At 40.9% G+C, this 19,532-nt stretch overlaps 1 protein-coding gene across 3 annotated transcripts in view; it reads right to left on the bottom strand.

Annotated features, from left to right (window-relative positions):
- FSD1L (fibronectin type III and SPRY domain containing 1 like) overlaps positions 1-18,524 on the bottom strand; it is a 39,246-nt gene extending 20,722 nt beyond the window's left edge. Inside the window, exons 1-4 of one of the 3 annotated variants that reach the window (XM_060237101.1) lie at positions 18,226-18,524; positions 9,709-9,804; positions 7,970-8,101; positions 4,779-4,880 (exon numbers count right to left, since the gene is read on the bottom strand). In XM_060237101.1, coding sequence (XP_060093084.1) covers positions 4,779-4,880; positions 7,970-8,101; positions 9,709-9,804; positions 18,226-18,240 — 345 coding nt within the window. In that variant the 5' untranslated portion in view covers positions 18,241-18,524. The remainder of the gene's footprint in view (positions 1-4,778; positions 4,881-7,969; positions 8,102-9,708; positions 9,805-18,225) is intronic. The other 2 variants (XM_060237102.1, XM_060237103.1) reach the window with 2 other exon arrangements.
- Between the last annotated feature and the right edge of the window lie 1,008 nt (positions 18,525-19,532).

Raw genomic sequence — 19,532 nt, 5'->3', positions numbered from 1 at the left:
GTAGAACACGGCACTTGATCCCGAAAGATTCTACAAACCCTTATGACAATTTAATTAGTGAACATATTTGTGACAGGGTTTGCCATTGGCTTAATAACATTTTTGCTCAATTTTTAGAGCATTTCCCTCTCAAAAGTCCCTAATTAAAGTACCACTTACAGATGCAAAAAAGACATCTTTCACTTAGATCTAGATAGAATAGAATGCTTGTTAAGCTACAAGATAATGAACAACCCAGAATTACCTTATACTTTGCTGAGCATACTCACAATCCAGAAGTAGGACAGACAGAATCTGCCCAGACCACAGGTCATAATGAATGTTTAAAACACAAAAGATGAACAAAAATTGCAGTATACAATATGTTCAACATGAATATGATTTTTTTTAACTTGACCAAAAGTTTCACAAAATCCCATCACCAAAACTGCAATATTCCTAAGTGCGTTGATTTTTCTATAACAGCAGTGGTGAAATTACCTCATCCCACAGATAATCTAGATAAAGTTCAGTTTAGGGGGAAAGTGTATGATTTGCACACTATGGAAGTTAGCTTAAAACTGCCTCAAGTAAGAGAAAGCAGCTACAGAACCTTGGTCTTTATGGCTAGGAGAGTGACACAAAAAGGTCTCCCCAACTTGGAGTGCAATATTAAGCAGATGAATGGTATCTAAACAGAAAATGAAATCTTTTTGTTGGCATTAACAGGATGGGGAGAAGAAGCCAGATGGAAAAGAAGAGTAGATGAAAACTGTAGGATCACCAGTAAATATTTGCCTACCTTTCCCCCCCATATTAAAGGCAAATTAGCCTTAAGGGTAACATGAATGCATTTACTCCTTTCTACCCCCACTTTACTCAAAATGCTATGAATATACCTTTGCTTGTTCAAAATTCTCTTTTGTAATCAGAGATGTTAGACATTGAGTAGAAGTTAGTGTTTTATTGTTCTATGAACGTGGTTTTGTGGTTGCCTGGGCATCTATACATGTCTAACATGACCTATGCTAACCAAGAAACTAAGGGAAGGTTCCAAAATCCCCTTTATCAATATAATCTTACCTGCCAGGGATTACTCTGAGCTACCACCAAAGCAAGACAGAAGGACTGAGAAATTTTAAAACAACAATATTTTAAAGCAAATTAAATATAAGTTTTAATTGCTGGGACTGCAACCTATTATTTTTGTCCACTCTTGCTGGTGGCCAGTGTTCCCTCTTAGCTGAGTTAGTGTGAGGTAACTCACAAGTTTTTTTAGCCTCCAGCTCACACATTTTTGTCTTAGCTCAGGAACAATGGCCTCAGAGCAAACTAATTTATGCAATAGCTCACACCTTTAATGCCAGTAGCTCACAAAGTAGAATTGTTGCTCACAAGACTCCTCAGCTTAGAGGGAACATTGCTGGTGACAGCAATTAAATGTTTTGATACCCTTTGGGAGGCACAGTAAGGGTGGGAAGGGAAAATCTTATCAAGGTCTGGTAACTGGGACTTGGCTTTCTAGGTAAATTCCTTACCCAGGTAAAAGGGGGGGGGGGGGGGAAGCCTGTAGATAAAATAAGTATCTGCTGAAAAAAAACCTGCTTATGTGTGAGCTCTTCTAACTGCATTTTGAATGCAAACAGCATTCCTACTAATGGGAAAATTTTTAGCATGGAGCAATTCAACCAGCATTTAATTTAAAGCCAGAAAAGGCAATGAGTTGCGTTGTGAGCTCCCAGGCATCTTTCTTTTAAATACGCTGTGCTCAGGACAGCAGAGCAGAGAGAAAGAGGTTTGCTAAGCCTCCACTAGCACCATTTTCCTGACCTGAAAAGTGCTGAAGGGCTGCTATTTGCCATAACAGGACATGCACAAAGGTCCTGATTTAGGTTCTATATGTTTACTTCCAAACAGCAGTTCTGCAGGCCTATTCAAATCAGGCAAACAATACGGGAGACACTTAAACCACCTTCCCTATGGTCCTGTACACTGACCATTTAGAAGACAAACAGGTTTGTGTGTTCCACATACAGAATTCCACCAATGCATTTAGTTTGGCCCCACAATACACACAACAAAGACTAGAAAGAAAGCAGCTTCAATGTAAGCAACATGTTCTAATTCTGTTTGCTTGAGGTTGCCAACAGTAGCTTGTCCCAAAGTCACCCACAAACTCCACAGAAGAAAAGCAACTTGATTTCTGGTCTCCCAAGGATAAACTCAGGTCACTTTCCTTATCTTCCCAACAAAACTGTCCATGCCTTTACAAAAAAAAGAACAGTTTACCAGACAATGACAAATCATTTCTGGATTCTACCCCCGTCCCCTAGATTTAATGCTGTCCACTGCATATTAATAGGGAAGAGATCAAAGAATACTGAATAAATAATGAATTCAGCTCAAAGCAAAAGTAATCTCCCACGTTAATATGTGAATTCTGTTCACTCAGCAGCTATTAATTGTAGCACTACACTTCTCTTGGTAAATTTACTAACCAAACATTTTAAGAGAAACAATTCTGGGCTATAGGGCAGCACTCAGTTAAAAGAGAACATAATCCACATTTTTGGTAGATATTTATTCTGAACGTGAAAACAGCAGTCATCAAGATACTGCTCTGCGCCTCGGTTTGAACAGAGCCATTTTCAGATATTTTTCTAAAGAAGGAAGCACATGGTCATCACTAGAAAGAGTCCTCATTATAAAAGCCAAATAAGCCTCATTAGCTAGCAAGTGTAATTTGGGTTGTGCACAGCAGAACACCCATCAAAATAGAGACTGATGAGACAGCAAGTTTTCAAACTGATGCACAAGTCACTACGTTTTGCAGAGCCAAACTATTTTGATCTGTGACCATTTGGCAAGCATATTAGAATAGGGCAATAAATAGAATGTGTGTCAAGATTCATTGGTAGGTTCAGGGAGTAGTAAAATAGTAACAATCTAACTGGGAGACTGGATGGCAAGAGAATAATCTGGCAGCAATCTGCTGGAGTCAAAGAACTAGGTACAGGCATCTCAGCAAGGTTTGCTTCTGGATAAACTTCACAGGAATGACCCCCAATGGAAGCTCAATTAAACTCCAGAATAACAAACCTTAGTTTAACTTCAGAGTACTCATAGCACATAGATCAAAACAAATTCCACAACCACAAGCAAGCATTAAGACCTATCTTGGAGCATACCTCCATTCGTTTTAAAGCCACCTCCATCACTGATTGAAACACTCAGCTTCCTTTCCAACAAAGTAAGTTAAGCTTAGCAAACAAGTACAAGAAACAGAGTTTTGAACTGGTTTAGCTCTGGTGGTACAAACAACTTGGGGAAACCAAGTGATGCATTGGCAGTAGTAATGGAAATGGAGCCCTTGGATATAGTGGAAGAAACAGAGGATTCATATGAGGGTAATTCAGCCCACAATAGAAAGTATTCTTCTCAGAGGGAAGTTCATAGCACCTCTAACTGAAAAATGGGTAAGGAGGCAAGTTGGAAAGTCTTAGCAGATCAATCATTAAAAATTACTGAACAAAAGATTAAGGTCTTAAGAGAAACTCCATGGCTGGTGAGGAAGAGAAGGTCAAAATTAATTTTAGCAGGAAGGAAGGAAGGAAGGAAGGAAGGAAGGAAGGAAGGAAGGAAGGAAGGAAGGAAGGAAGGAAGGAAGGAAGGAAGGAAGGAAGGAAGGAAGGAAGGAAGGAAGGAAGGAAGGGCGAGCCAAATATACTGTGAACAGAATAGAATTAATATAAACTGTGGAATGGGTCACCACCCTATGATTGGATACATAAATGTAAATAATGGTATGTACATTTCTTTAGAGAATGAAGCCAGTTAAAAGGTTAGTATGTTGAATGAAGAGGGGTTAAAAATAATTATGAAAAAGATATACGGTTGCACATTATTGAATAGTTATGTTTGGAAGCTGCATTCTCCATCCTAATTTGTGTTGTTATGTTGTTTGGTTTGGGGTTTTGTTTTGTTGATATTTCCTTTGTGTATTTGGTTTTTGGAGAAAATAAAAAAAATTATAATAATAACAAACAACTTGGGGAAACAAAGTGCTGCCAAAACAAATCATGAGAAATTCATGTAACAGAACTGTGCATTGCCAATTTAAAATCGATTCAGAATAAGTTATGACAGTAATCTCAGACTTCCCCATTCAGCAGTAGATTAATTATCCTACATATTATGGGCCCTGAAATAATACTAATGATTTTATTGCTCCAAGTACAAGATATTCACATGCCTCCTGTAGGAACACTTCCAGGTTTCCATACAGCACTGGAGGTATAAGCACTGGCAAATACTAACTTGAAAGGTATTTGATGAAGGCAACTTTGCCTCCCAAAAGCTCATACCTTGAAAACCTTGCTGGTGCTACTGGATTCAAATCTAGCTCCGAGATAGGTCTTAATGGCTACCTACTGAAACTAACTCAGTGTTGTAACTGAGCAATTACAGATGGTCTTAACTTTATTTATGCCTTCTTAAACCTAGCCTGCACTATGCACAATCAAGGCCCAGACTCATCCTATCTTGTTTTGTTTCTGAAATTTATTAAATCCAAAATTTCTTACAGTATTTACTAGTCATTTAAATGGTTCTACTCTCTTAGAAGCACTGTCAGTTCAAATGTTTGAAACCCTGAGAATGTAGTGTCTGCAAATACTGAGATTAATAGATTCTACAAGTTGTCCTCCTACAATGCCTTACCATACATTTTCACACAGATGCAACATGCTGTTACTAAATATCTGGGCAATACTCAGTTCACATTAGATAGTGTTTTATACCTTTGAAAAGTCTTCGGTCTCCTTTATGTCCAGTGACCGTGTAGCAAATTCTAGCAATTCTTCAGAGTTCTCAAGGGCTTTACTACATTGACTAAGTTGATTCTAGAAGAAAAGAACAACATTCAACACACCAGCCCATATAATTTGTTACCTACTAGAGAACATATTTTAGCATGTATTTACCTTTTTTTTCCAGCTGCAAACGAAGATAGCAAAGCAGTAAGCCTGATCAACAATCCTTCTCTAGTCCTCCAAACTACAAAGAATTAGAAGCTGACAAGCCTGAAGGCGAATGCAAGGCTTCAAATTGTTGGCAATGTCAAATTTCATGTCTCACTCCCAGTTCCACATGCTCAGAGAAGAACTATGAGCATGGCAAACACACACCTAGCCCTAATTAAACTACTTGCATTACTGTTAGCTTCATATTCCCACTACTGGTTACAGAATTTTCAGTTCGAAAGGGCACCATGTCCACATAGGACTGCCAAGTTCCTGCTGGGGGCAGGAAATCTCCCGGTTTGGCGGGCCCCAAAGAAGCAACAAATCGCGCCGGGACGCTCTAGCAATTTTTTGGGGGGGGGGGGGGATCTATGGTTTTGTGCTGGGATGCTCTACTAATTTTGGGGGAAACTCTATGGTACCATATTTCCCCCCAAACTGCTAGAGTCCCCGCATGAAACCATAGAGTTTTCCGTGATTTACTAGTGTCCCTGTGTGCTGTGCCCAGCCAAACCAGGTGATCTCCCACCCCTGGCAGGAACTTGGTAGCCCTATATGGACATCACACATGAAAAAAAGTCCCCCACCGGCAGCTGGTGCTTGGCAACCCTATGTCCATGGTCATTTAAGAACAAGATGGCAGCATTAGGAAAGAGGATGCCTCCTTGAACTTCTAACTAGCTCTTGCATTAGAGCCGCATTGTTTTAAATAAGAAGCTGAAGTCTCTCTTCTATACATCATTCATGTAGTTTTATGGCCTCTATTAGGAGACTGCACAGCTTTTTTTTCTTTACAAAATGCTAGGTGTTTTTGGTCTAGGGAACTCAAGCCAAAGCTAGCTAACAAATAGGCAAAACCAGTCTGAATTCACCACAATAAATTAAATTATCTGTGAAAGAGGAGATATGGAATATTAATTCTTCTGCGCCAGTCCTGAAAGGCCACCCACACTCCTGGCTCAGGCAAATGACCCTCTGGCAAGCAATGGGGGGAGCTGTTTTGGTTGAGGGAAACCCACTCTCCCTAGTAGGGATCCCTTGCTGTTTCCCAACACCCTCTTATGTGGAATTAGAGCTTTCCTCATGGTAGGCTACCACCACCTCCTTCCTGATGTTTTGACTCCTCCACTTGTTTGGTGCCAGGAAGAAAAATCAAACCAGGACTGCTTTGGTAATACTAGCCACATAGAGGAACACAGGTAGGAAATAAGGCAGCTGCTTCCTTAAAAGCAGGTTTTAATCTACTGGCATAATCTAGAGGAAAAACACAGGCTAGAGGACAACGGTTCTGATTAATATAAAAATAAAACCAAAAAAATTATAACCTAACCTGGAACTTACAATACCTGAACATCTGATTTTCACTCCCTTTTGGGTGATTCAGATGGGTGTTTGCATAGAGAAGATGCTGAACTTTGCATGGTCCGACTCCCACTCCCCCACAGTCTCTCTCACACACACAAAAGAAGGAATGGTTCATTTTCAGGGCTACCTCTCAGGTGTGTAAAAGTCTTAGCTAATCTAGGTCTTGGGTTCTGGCAACCTACTCAGAGAAGTTCTAGTATATCAAAGAGATCCCATGTTTTCATTCCAGGCAGCAAAAACCATGCTCATCTGTGCCAGTTGAAAGTTCCTGGCCACAAATATTTGTCAGTCTCAGTATCTCTGCCCCTTCATTACATGTAAGATAACTACCAACCTATGCACAGTTACATACATGCAGCTTGTGTTCAAAGCAATCATGCCTATGGTTGAAATCAAGGCATTTAAACATAACACATCAGATTTGAGTACAGGTGTTTCCTCAATCGAAAATGCAGTGCGCTGAAGTCAGGGTAGTGTTATTCCCTTCCATACATGGAATATGAATTGTCCAAGCCTTAGAAACTTATTACCTAACTACCAAGCTAATGCTTGATAGACAACAAGGCTGCAGAGTAAGTGCTTTTAATTACTATATAGGTATAAATAGTTCAGTTAGTTTTTGATACTTTAATACATTATTTTATGTATTAAAGTATCAAAAACTAACAAATAATCTCAGTGTACTGACATTTATCTTTAATTTGCAACAAAGCATCCCATCCATTTACAAAGGAAGAAATGCTTAGAGTCTTGATCACTGTAGCCTAGTCACTAAAGAGTTACAAATTACTGTAGCCCACAGGAAGCTCACAAACCTCGCCTCTGTAAAGTGCTTCTGGTTAAATCCAAATGTCAATGTTTTCAGTTTGTACTCCAAGCACTTAACATTAGTACTGAAGAAACAGCAGCCCCAAGAGCTTACCAGGAAAGGCATATCAGAAGACCCTTCAAGTATTTTTCATTTACTCTGAGTGCTATAGGAATTCCAGAACAAAACTGAAGGTCTTATACTAATTAGCATGTCAATATTCAAATCATTCTCAGGAATGCATCAGGCAATCTGGATAAGAAGGTCCTTTCAGAAGTAATCAGATACTCTGAGAACTTTTCAAGTGTATAAAACTGCTTCTTTTCAGAGGTAGCACAATTGTCACTGTTAAACTGGATAAATTCAAGACAGCCAGACATGCATTTTAAAATGAAAACATTTAGCAGATACCGTGCTATAACATTTAAAGTTTTCATTTCTTAAATTTTGATACACTATATTGTAGAGTCACTGGAGGTATTTTGAATGAATATTTTAGATAGGTTTCTTCCAGAGATCTGATACACATACACTATTGTACAGTTCAGAAATATTTTACTTTTGCTATTTACGCAGTGGATGCTAGATCACTGCCATTCCAAACATAAAAGTTCCAGAAATACAACAAATAATGCATAGGCAAAAAAAATGCCATACTTGTTTAAACTTGCAGAAATCCAGATATTTTAACAATTTTACACTGCATAGGAATTCATAGTTATTTAATCCATTCCAGATTTTCTTATTCTACAAGAACTCTAGTGTATTATTACTGAATTGCCATATGCCTAATCACCTGAAGTTCTTGAGTTTTATGAGCTTCCGCTTGTTTGATACTGGTAGTCATGCTCTCCTTCATCTCATCTAGTATTGAATACAATCCATCAAACTCCTCATCCAGTTCACAGATTACACTAGAAGCATTAGCCTGTGAACAGAATTTTAGTTGCGTGAGTTAATTTTATGTATTGATTTGCTCACCAACAATCCCAACTTAACTATAACCATCAAACGGGCATGATTTCAACTCTGTATCACACTGAGTTCACTAAACATAATTGGAATATTATAAGACATTTATCATAGGTCACCACAGATTAAGAAATTATAAATATGATTTACTTTGCTGCTTCAGTTAGAACTAGTCAAATATAATACTTTGCTGCTTCAGTTAGAACTTCTTCAGATAGAAATAAAATACTTTGCTGCTTCAGTTAGAACTAGTCAAATATAAAGGCCATCAAAACACTCTGACCTGGATAGCCCAGGCAACCATGATCTCGTCAGATCTCAGAAGCTAAGCAGTGTTGACTGTGGTTAGTACTGGATGGGAGACTGTCCTTGAAATATCCAGGCAGGAGGCAGGGGGAAGCTTATTCAACCACCTTCCTGAATATCCTCCAGGCCCCCAGTAGCAGTCAGTCACCAGAGGTCAACATGACTTCCAGGTGCAGACATGCACAAGAAAAAAAATTACCAAAAAAAGTTCATAAAACAGTAATTGTCAGCGAAGCAGGATAACAAGATTACTGGTTTTGACATCACTCTCCCACATAATTGCAGAAATTAGTTATAACAAGATAATATAGACATACGAAGTTAGCACACAGAGAATGCCTAAAAGACAAAACACATTTTAATTTGTCTCACATTTGGATTTCTACCCTAGCATTCCTCCAAGAACCTCTAGACATTGTACTTCTTTCTCACAACCATTCTGTGAGACAGGTTTTGATACAAAGAACCATTGAGCAGATACCTGGATCCAAGCTGCCAAATTCGAGTCTAGCATAGTCACTTCCCTAAAAGCATGAGAACACCAATTTGGGATTAGCAGCCCGCTCTCTCCAAATGAGAAACTTCATTCAAAACAGAAGAATTCTCTGCTGTACTCCCTGTATCTCATGACAGAAACTGCCAGTTTACAGACAGTGTCACCAAAAGCCTGGGCAACTGAAAAGTTTTATAGCCAGATTAGGAGCTTTAGGGTGAAACAGTAGCTAGGCAATACTGCACAGAAAACTGAAGCTATTCCTCTGAAATCCTGGCTACAGCTCTGGTTTCTATGATTGCATGAATGTTAAGAATGTGGAAAGAGTCTTGCTGGATCAGAGAAGTGGTCCATCTAACCCAGCATCCTGTCTCACCAATGGCAAATCAGTTATTCTAGAGGAACGATAACATGGTTCAAAGTCATAACGACACTTCATAACAATTTAAGGCACATTATGCATGAGTAGGGCTGATATATGAATGAAACAGAGTATGGAGTCTGTATTTAGAACGGAAGGTATTCATGAATGATGGGAATTGAGCCACTCACTACTCAACTGACATACCCGACTTCTGAAGTACTCGAAAAGATCAACTGCTGGGGGAGCGCTCATCTTTTCACCCACCTGCCCTTCTTAATGTTAAACAAAACTCACACCTTTTATATGCAAACCTTATTACTTAAAAAATAAAGGAAGTGGAACAAGTTTAGACAAGCTCCTTGCAATGTACACATCAATTTTGGCAAGCTTTACTACGTACCTGGACACCTTTCAATGTGTGATTTAGTGTTTCAATGAAATTTTGGATTTCATCATTTTTGTGTGCCAGGGTGGAAATAATCCTCTGCAGAGCTTCCTAGAATCAGGAAAATTAATGAAGTTTTTGGTTATTTAAATACAACATGTGGATTTCAGTCAGTAATTCTTAGACAATCAATTCCTTTATTACAAACCACTTGACTGATCAACTATTAAGAACACAAGAACATAAGAGAAGCCATGTTAGATCAGGCCAATGGCCCATCCAGTCCAACACTCTGTGTCACACAGTGGCCAAAAAAAATTATATATATATATATACACACACACACACACACACACACTGTGGCTAATAGCCACTGATGGACCTCTGCTCCATATTTTTATCTAACCCCCTCTTGAAGGTGGCTATGCTTGTGGCCGCCACCACCTCCTGTGGCAGTGAATTCCACATGTTAATCACCCTTTGGGTGAAGAAGTACTTCCTTTTATCTGTTTTAACCTGTCTGCTCAGCAATTTCATCGAATGCCCACGAGTTCTTGTATTGTGAGAAAGGGAGAAAAGTACTTCTTTCTCTACTTTCTCCATCCCATGCATTATCTTGTAAACCTCTATCATGCCACCCCGCAGTCGACGTTTCTCCAAGCTAAAGAGCCCCAAGCGTTTTCAACCTTTCTTCATAGGGAAAGTGTTCCAGCCCTTTAATCATTCTAGTTGCCCTTTTCTGGACTTTCTCCAATAATATCCTTTTTGAGGTGTGGCGACCAGAACTGCACACAGTACTCCAAATGAGACCGCACCATCGATTTATACAGGGGCATTATGATACTGGCTGATTTGTTTTCAATTCCCTTCCTACATAGCTACATAGATGCATGCAGATAATCAAGCTGGTAAGAGTTTGTATTTTATCAGCTACAGGACTGCAATATACTGAATGTCATTTTGTGGCTTAATGACCAAGCTTAGGTGAAATGGGGATTTATATCAAAATCAAGATGGACTTTCTTTTGTTGTCCAGAAGTGATTCAGAATGCTGCAGAAAGATTTGCACTCAAAATACGATCTCCCCACTTTTACAGTAGCCTTCTATGCCTCTATGAAAACTGCTTCTACAGGTCAGAACACCCTCCCAGATAGTATGGAATATTGCCCAGGGAACAGCAGCTGTTATGAGAAACTGGTAGAAATAAGAGGAACCTCTCCCTGGATGTGCAAGAAGGGCTTTCTAGATTCTGAGCAATATCATAAAGTGTGAACTTTTATGCCAATAAAGGCTAACTTGACTTGACTTGATAAAGTGTGAACTGACAAAAGAGTCTGGAGTGAAAACACAGGAGGACTGGTGTCACAAATAAAATACCTATGATATGTAAGAAAATCTATTATAGAGACAATGGCAATATTTTAGGAAAATATTCTATTCACTGGCTCCAATTCTAAACAAGTTCACAAATGCATCTTTTCCTTTTCCTTCTTCCCTTGAGCAAATCCAAAAGCTGTCTGAGATTTGACTGACCTTTACAACCAGAATTGGAGGGAGTATGGGAGACAGCAAGATTTTCTCTTGTAAGTTAAACAAGTATGGATTAAAGCACAGTTTAAAAACTTATAACCAGCATTAAACTTTGTTTGTCTTAAAGGTGCCACAGGACTCAAACATTGTTCTATTGTTTCAGATCAACGTGACTACCTGCCTGAATCCATCTTCATGGAAAATGTGCAGTAGTATCACAACTGGAAGATATGCATCTACCTAAATTTTCAATTGCCTTTGTGTGTCAAGCAAATATTTTAAAACAAATATCAATGCTGTGGCTTTTACATGAAAGTAAAAAAGCTGAAGACAAGAAATCCTGTAGGTTTACACATACTGTATCACCGCTACCTTCCATTCCCAATCTAGCTGGCTGGGTCATGCTTAATGAGGAACAATATTCGCAGGTATCAGCCCTGAAAAGGACATGGGCGTCAGGGGGAAACCTAGACAAAAACAAGTATTTATTAGATTTGGGAAACCAACCTATTATAGGCTTCAAGGGCTAAGCATACTGCTTATCTCTAGACCACCTTCCTATGCCCTCATAATTCTGAACTGAGACAAGTATTTGGAGTTTCCCTGCATGTATCCAGTTTCTGAGCTACTGGCATAACCCTACACTGGTCTGCCATTAGTCCCATTTTACAGGTATGCATATCCTAAGAATCCCACAAATTAGAATTGTGCTGATTATTTGTAAACCCAGCAATGCCAGATTCCTGAACTCTAGGTTTCTATACTCTTACCAAATTTCACTGATCAAAAACTCAGGCTAAGATTGTGTCAGTGACCAGTTACATTTTATAGCAACCATCCATGTATGTGTAAGTAAAATGTATCACCTCTGAAGTCCCCACCCACCCCCCGCCGCCCAATATTGCATTCTTAAACTTCATGGAGAATGTTCATGCTAAATTCACTGTGATCAAAACCACTTCACACTTTCAGGCTCTATATTCTATATGACCAGCGTTATAGCTTTTTTAAAAAGTCCAGAGCTGAGTTGACAAGCTGTTTTTTACCACCAGACTACAGATGAGCAGTGCGCATCTGATAGCCTAGACTAGAGAAAAGCCTACAGGTATAACTGTCAGTATAACTCTCAAATCTCTTCTTTCTTGAATTTACTAGTTTTCATTTATTCTTACCACATAAAAATTATTTTATATCCATTTATAGAGAACACATACTAATTTGAGAGCAAAGGTTTCTATTAGAAAAGTGCCAAGACAGTTCCTTATTACAGCCACTCCCAAAATAAACAAACTACCCTATGTTATTTTCCTTACCAACTATCTCACCATAAACAAAAGTATTAGAATAGAGCTGAACTTCACATACAAGTCAAAATGCATCACATATTCAAATGTAGATTTATCAGACTACAAATGCAAATTTTATGCCACACTGAACTTGAATGTCATAACTTGTCTCAAATATGTGTAGAAAATATAAAGGTATGAAAATGGATTACGTACATCTGAGTTTTCTTAAGCCAGTTCCGGCTACATATGACTTCTTAATAAACACAAACCTCCTTGCTCAACTTAATTAACATTAAAACAGTGTATCCTCACCTACTTTGGGATGCACAAGCTGGAACCTATAAAAGACATTGTTTGAGGGAAGGGAAGGAGAATGGTGTGCCAATAATGGTCTTTTGTAACTGCTGTAAAAATTACCAGAATCTACCTAGATCCTTGATACCTTGGGATAATCAGTTCCTACATGTGCTTTTAAAACTGTAGTCTTAATCTGATGAAATCCATGATTATATGCAATGTTTATTAAAAGCTGGCTATTTTGTTTTCAGAAACACTTTCTTATATATTTGATTTCTTACATAATACCAGCATTTAATAACACCTCTCAAAAGCCCAGCAAATGAATGGTGGGAGGATTGAATGCCTGTTTCTCCACTTCTAACCTCCATGTGTTTATCTGATGTTCTGAACACAGCCTAAATGCATTTATTTTATTTACTTCATTTATGGTCCATCTTTTTCACTGGGCCTCAAGGTTGATTACAACCTGTAGCCCTGTGATCAGACACCTTGTACACAATTCAGATGTTTAGGTGCCACTAAGAACTTCAGATGTATAATGGAGATTAGAAATAGAGAAGACCACCCTGTCAAAAGTCTGCCAAAAAATGTTGTGATGTGACATCACACCATAGGTTGGTGAGGACTCGGTGCTTGCACAGGGGAACTACCTTTACCTTTTTAAATTGCTATCTGAATTGAGTAAGAGATTACACTTTTCTCTGTACAATTCCTGAACAATATCTCTTCCATTGACTGATGGTAACATATTTCCCCTTTTAGATGCAGACACTTAAACCCGCTCAATTCACCATGCACTTAATTATTGATACGTCTCTTCTACAGCCTAACGTGCTGTCCTACTTTATCTAGCTACTATTTTCATATGCAAGCACCAACTAACAGCATTTTGCAGAAGCAGGCCTCTAAGTCTCTCACTGTACAATTCAACTCACAGCGTCTACATAACAGTGCCATGTGTATTAGTTATCTTTCTACACAGTCTCTGAGATGCCATTTAAGCCTTACTAGAAAGTGAAACATCAGCAAAAGCTGCAGTATGAGACAGAATAGTAAGGTAATCTATTCATTTGTAAATTACACTTTGACAAATACAAATGGATTAGTAGATTACCAGTATTCATCCTGAAGTTTCAGCTGTTATTTTCTTGAATCAACACAAAATTACAAGTTTGATCTTTCTGTATAACCAAGCAACGCTCTCTCCTTCTAACAAGATAACACTACAAAGCACATTTTATTTAAGAGGTGAAGTATGTTTTCTTATCATTTTTTGTATGGAAATGTGATGTACTATTGATAGAAAGGAAATATCACCATTTACACAGACAAACACCACTTGTGCAATAGCCTTTAATAGTAGTTCCTGCAAGAGAATGTTTACAATTAATGCTTCTGGTAGCCACTAATAAACTGTAGTAGTTACTGATGTGCAGCAGGCAGAATTAACTTCTCATTTACTCTTCTGAAAGCACACACTTGATTAAGAAATAAACCAAAGTTACATAGTTGTGTGTATGTGCATTATTAAATGCTTCAAGTGAACAGTCCACTGCAGGAGCTATTCTGGAGAGATTTATTCAGAAAAATTCTATGCTGCCTCTCCAGAGAATTTGCTTGAGGGTGCATGCTTTCAAACTAAAACTAAAAAAACCCCAACAACCATAAAATGCTATAGAACTCAACAATTTAAGAAAACCCAACATTAAAAATCCAGCAAGGACATAAAAAAATAAAACACAGAGCAGCTTAAAAGAAGTCTCAAAACAGTTCAGGCTATGAGCAGAATATAGAAATCATGGTGAAACGTCAACCCTTTAATTAAAACTCTGAGTAGAAACATGTTTTGGCCCAAAGTCTAAGAGAGTAGGGGAGGCGAGATACGAGATATTAGTCCTGATTGTCACCTGCCTAACCTTTGAAGGTGAGCACACAGACAGCAGGGAGAAAGATCTTAGCTGGTTGAATAGCAGTATGGCAGGAGGCAGTATCAACTAATAAATGTCCTTAAGAAGTTGCCAATGTGTGTAATGATTCCTATTCTCTCCCTCACCACACATATCTTTTCACTTCACTTGGAGACAGCTAAAATTTAGACTCTCAGAACCTGAATCAATTTTGTTTTCGTTTTACAGGTTAAAAATATCATAGCTTGTTTTGCTTATTACTGCAAAACATGAACTTGCTGGTGTACACAGGAGCAATGGTTCTCATACCACAATAAAACCTCAAACCATGCAAGCAATGAAATCCAAACAAGGTCTTTCACAACGCAATACTTTAAAACCATACAATAGAAAAGACATTTCAAATTATAAGGAATTTTTTGCATCCCACCCTTTGATGAATGCTCAGATTAGCTAAAAACATAACAAAAATAATTCAACTCTACGCAAACTATTATCACCAAGGAAAGATAATAGATATTATCACCAGCTCAAGCCTTTCCCTTCACTCCAGAAGTCCCCACTCCATCTCTCCAACTACTAAAGGCCTTTATTCAAAAACAGCTATGCTGAGTATGTGAAAGTGAGATTTAATATACATTTAAACTTCCTATCCCTTTTCACTGGAGTCAAGGCAAGTCCCAGGTAGGGTTGCCAACATCCTGGGGTGGGGGCTGAAGTTCTCCCAGAATTACAGCTGTTCTGCAAACTAAAAGCCAGTATGATGGAGTGGTTAAGTGCATGGACTCTTATTTGGGTGAACCGGGTTTGATTCCTCACTCCTCTACATGCACTGGCTGATGTGACCTTGAGTCAGTCACAAGTTCTCAGAGCAGTTTCTGTTAGAGCTCTTTCTCTACCAGGCCGTAGCCAGAAAATTCCAGTTAGGCGGGCCTGCAGGAAAAAATTTCTCCGCCGCCACTTTTCTCCCCGCAGCTCTGGTGGCCCCGCCCCCTCCTACTCAGCCACTAGACGAAACTGTAAAGAGCAGGCTCCTGGGGCTCTTGCAAGGCACCCCCCCCACCGATCACATGATCAGCTGGAAAAGTCGCTTTGAAGCCGATGGTATCTACACTGGCTTCCTGGCCTGATCAGCAAGTTCAGCGCTGGGGCAGCCAGCACTGAACTTGCTGATCACACCGGAAAGTGGTCGTAGGAACTGGCAGCTTCAGCACGGCTTTTCCAGCTGATCACGTGATCAGCGGGGGCCACCTTGCAAGAGCCCCAGGAGCCTGGTCTTTACAGTTTCACCCAGTGGCTGAGTGGAAAGGAGGGAGGGGGCGGGGCCACCAGAGCCACAGACAGAAAAGTGGTTGCGGAGAGTGCAGGGGCCGGGGAAAGGAGGGGCCATAAAGGTCCAAGGGGGGGGGGGGGTGAAGGGGCCATGCCCCCCAACCCCCGTGGCTACAGGCCTGCTCTCTACCTCACAGGGTGTCTCTTGTGGGAAGGAGAAAGGAAAGATTGTAAGCTGCTCTGAGACTCTTTTGGGTAGTGAAGGGCAGGCTATATAACTAATCTCCTCCTCTTCTTCTAAAAAGATCAGTTCCCCTGGAGAAACTGGCAATTTCAGAGGGTGAACTGTATAACATCACAGCCCCATTGAGTTCTCTCTCCTCTCCCAACTCCCCAGGGTCTGCCCACAAATCTCCAAGAATTTTCCAAACTGGAGATGGCAACCCTAGTCCTAGGTCTGAAAGTGACAACACAACTACTGTTGTGAGTCAAGGAAAAGGAGGCACAAACTATAGAGCCAACAAACCAAAGAAGGAAACACCAGAAAAGAGCAGATTCCTGGGGGGGGGGGGGGGGAGGGTTCAGTGGCAGAGCATCTGCTGTGCATGCAGAAAGCCCTAGGTTCAATCACCTACTATCTTCAGTGAAAAGATCAGATAACAGGTAATGTGAAATATATCTTGCTGAGACACTAGAAAGCCATCACCAGAGGAGACAAGGGCATGACTAAGTATAAATTCATGTGCTCATTTTCCTTTCCTTTGTTTTCTGTGACATCCAACTATGTAAACTATAGTTAGCATTGCCTCAAAACCATGGTTTGCAAACACCTTTCAAACCTTGGTTTCAAATCATGGTTTGGGGCAGCACACTAGTCACAATTTGCTTAGGACATAATACAATAAGAGACAATGGCTCAACAGCAGACCATCTGCTTTGCACGCAAAAGATCCCATGGTTCAGCCACTCAGAGATGAGAAAAAACTCTACCAGAGGTCTGGCAACCCAGTTGCCAGTCAGAGAAGACTGGAGGCTGTAGCTCAACAGCACAACATCTGCTTGTCCACAGAAGGTCCCAAGTTCTGCTCCTGGCATGTCCCATAAAAGGGACCAGGGAGCAGGTGATGTGAAAGACCTCTCTCTAAAGCCCTAGAAAGCAACTGATAGCGAGAGCACACAAAACTGTCCTGAGAAACCAATAGCCTGACTTGGCACAAGGCAACTTCATGTGCTCCCAAAGGGAGGGGCCGTAGCTAAACATTTGCTTTGTAGGTAGCAGGTCTCAGGTTGAAAAAGGCCAGGTAGCAGGCAGTGCTCTCTCTACGGTGAGTTATTGTGAGCTAGCTCACACCTTTTTTAGCCTTTAGCTGACACAATCTGGCTCAGGAAAAATGGTCCCAGAACGGACTAATTTATGCAATAGCTCATAATTTTAATGCCAGTGGTTCACGAAGTACAATTTTTGTTCACAAGACTCCACAACTTAGGAGGATTGGTAGCAGGCAATGTTCCCTCTAAGCTGCAGAGTCTTGTGAGCAAAAAATCTATTTTGTGAGCTACTGGCATTAAAGTTGTGAGCTACTGCATAAATTATTGTGCTTTGGGGTCATCCTTCCAGACCCAAGACAAAAATGTGTGAGCTAGAGGTTAAAAATTTGTGAGCTAGCTCACTAACTCAGCCTAGAGGAACACTGGGAGCAGGTGATATTAATTAAAAAGAGCTCTCCTTGGGATGCTGGCCGGCCACATCTGCCTGCAAGGAAACCAGTGGTCTGACTGGGTATTGAACAATGGCCACAGGTCTGACTTAGTATAAAACAGATTCCTGTGTTATACAGCAGCCCCGCCCCTCAAACACCACACCAGCAGCTTAAAGGCCACAATGAAGCTGCGGAAGATGCACCCCCCCCCAGAAGCTTTGTAGGGCTCTCTCGGTGCTCCACAGGGAGGTTCCCAGCTAAAACAACAATTCTGGAATGAGTAACAGGCACACACATCCCCAAAAAAGAGGGCCGCAAATAGGAGACACTGCTTCACACAGCGACCGTCTTCTTCAGCCATGCACTCGGAGACGCCTTTCGCTTTCTCCTCCTGCAAGGGAAAGGCCCGGCTCCTCTCTCAGACGCTCACCTTTCCCCTCTTTTATTCCTCCGCCCGAGAGAAAAGAGGTCCCACAAAGGGGCACACGCCAGCCCCTCCGTTCCCTTCACCGCCCCCCCCCCACCTGACTTACTTTCTGCGCTTCCATGACGAGACCGGCCCGAGACAGGTAAGGACAAAAAGAGAGAAAGAGGGCGAGACAACGAGCGTGCGCGCGCGCCCCCGGAGGAGGCAACAACGGGCAGGACGGAGCACCGCGCCTACTCCGTCCGCCTAACGGTTAACGCTTGGGAGACGCCGCACTAGCCACTAAGCCGCGGCGGCGGCCCGAGGAGACCGTAAGTATACGTCAGGAAGCCACGCCTACCGCCCTAGAACACCACCTTCCTCGTGTGTGTGCGCGCGCCCCCTCCCCTCGCGGTGATCCAGGCTGGCTACGGCCGCCCTGCGGCTGGCGATGATGTTGCAGCGGGACTCAGCCAGCTGTCTCGTGGGCAGAAGCCGATGGGACCGTGAATGCTCCAGAAAATGTGGTTCGTCTCCTAAGGGCCCTTGCACGGTTGTTTTATTTTGCTGCTGCAGGCTAACGCGGCTATTCATTTGGAACTGTGGCATAAACACCAATTCAACCCCCCTCCCCTATTCTTGGGAATAAAAAAGTAATATTTAAGAGTGGGATATAAATATCTTAACCCCCCCCCCCAATTAAAACTTTTAAGTTGTTGTGAGGTTTCTTTGTTCAGGTTTTATTTTTATTATTTTTTTCTTGCAACATGGCTATCCTATTGGAATTTTATTGCAGGGTGTTAATAAACAGGTTTCAGATAGAATGTAAAATGTATTAATAATCGACTTTTTTGTAGAAAAAGCCAGCAGGAACTCATTTGCATATTAAACTACAGCCCCTGACATCGCCATTGTTTCACAAAGGGCTTTTTTTTTGTAGAAAAAGCCAGCAGGAATTCATTCGCATATTAGACCACAGCCCCTGACGCCAAGCCAGCCGGAACTGTGTTCCTGTGTATTCCTGCTTTTAAAAAAGCCCTGTCAATAGTTATCACACAGAGTGATCAAGACAAATGAGGTGGCCTGTAGAGTACCCGCAGCTGTTTCGTTTACTGTGACACTTCTACCCTGTGCCCCTCCCACCTGGCCAATTATCTGGTCTCGATCCAGCCTCCTTGGTTAAAGAGGAAGCAGCATGAATTTCTCTTTGCTTCTGGTTAAACATAGTCCTGGAGGAAGAATGTATATGGGGTGGGGATGGTAGGGGTTTTTTTTACTTAAAACTGGGAGTTTCCCGTCTCCAGTTGGGATCTGGCGTTCTTCTAGAATTACACCTCATCTAGAGACAACAGTTCCCCTGGAGAAAATAGCTGCTTTGGAAGGTGGACTCTATGGCATTATTGCCTATTGAGGCTCTCTCGCCAAATCTCTGAG

This window comes from Heteronotia binoei, chromosome 4 (genome assembly GCF_032191835.1).
Source record: "Heteronotia binoei isolate CCM8104 ecotype False Entrance Well chromosome 4, APGP_CSIRO_Hbin_v1, whole genome shotgun sequence".
In the NCBI taxonomy this organism is placed as follows: Eukaryota; Metazoa; Chordata; class Lepidosauria; order Squamata; family Gekkonidae; genus Heteronotia; species Heteronotia binoei.
Note: the sequence above shows the minus strand (reverse complement) of the source record. Positions and strands in the feature narration are given on the sequence as shown.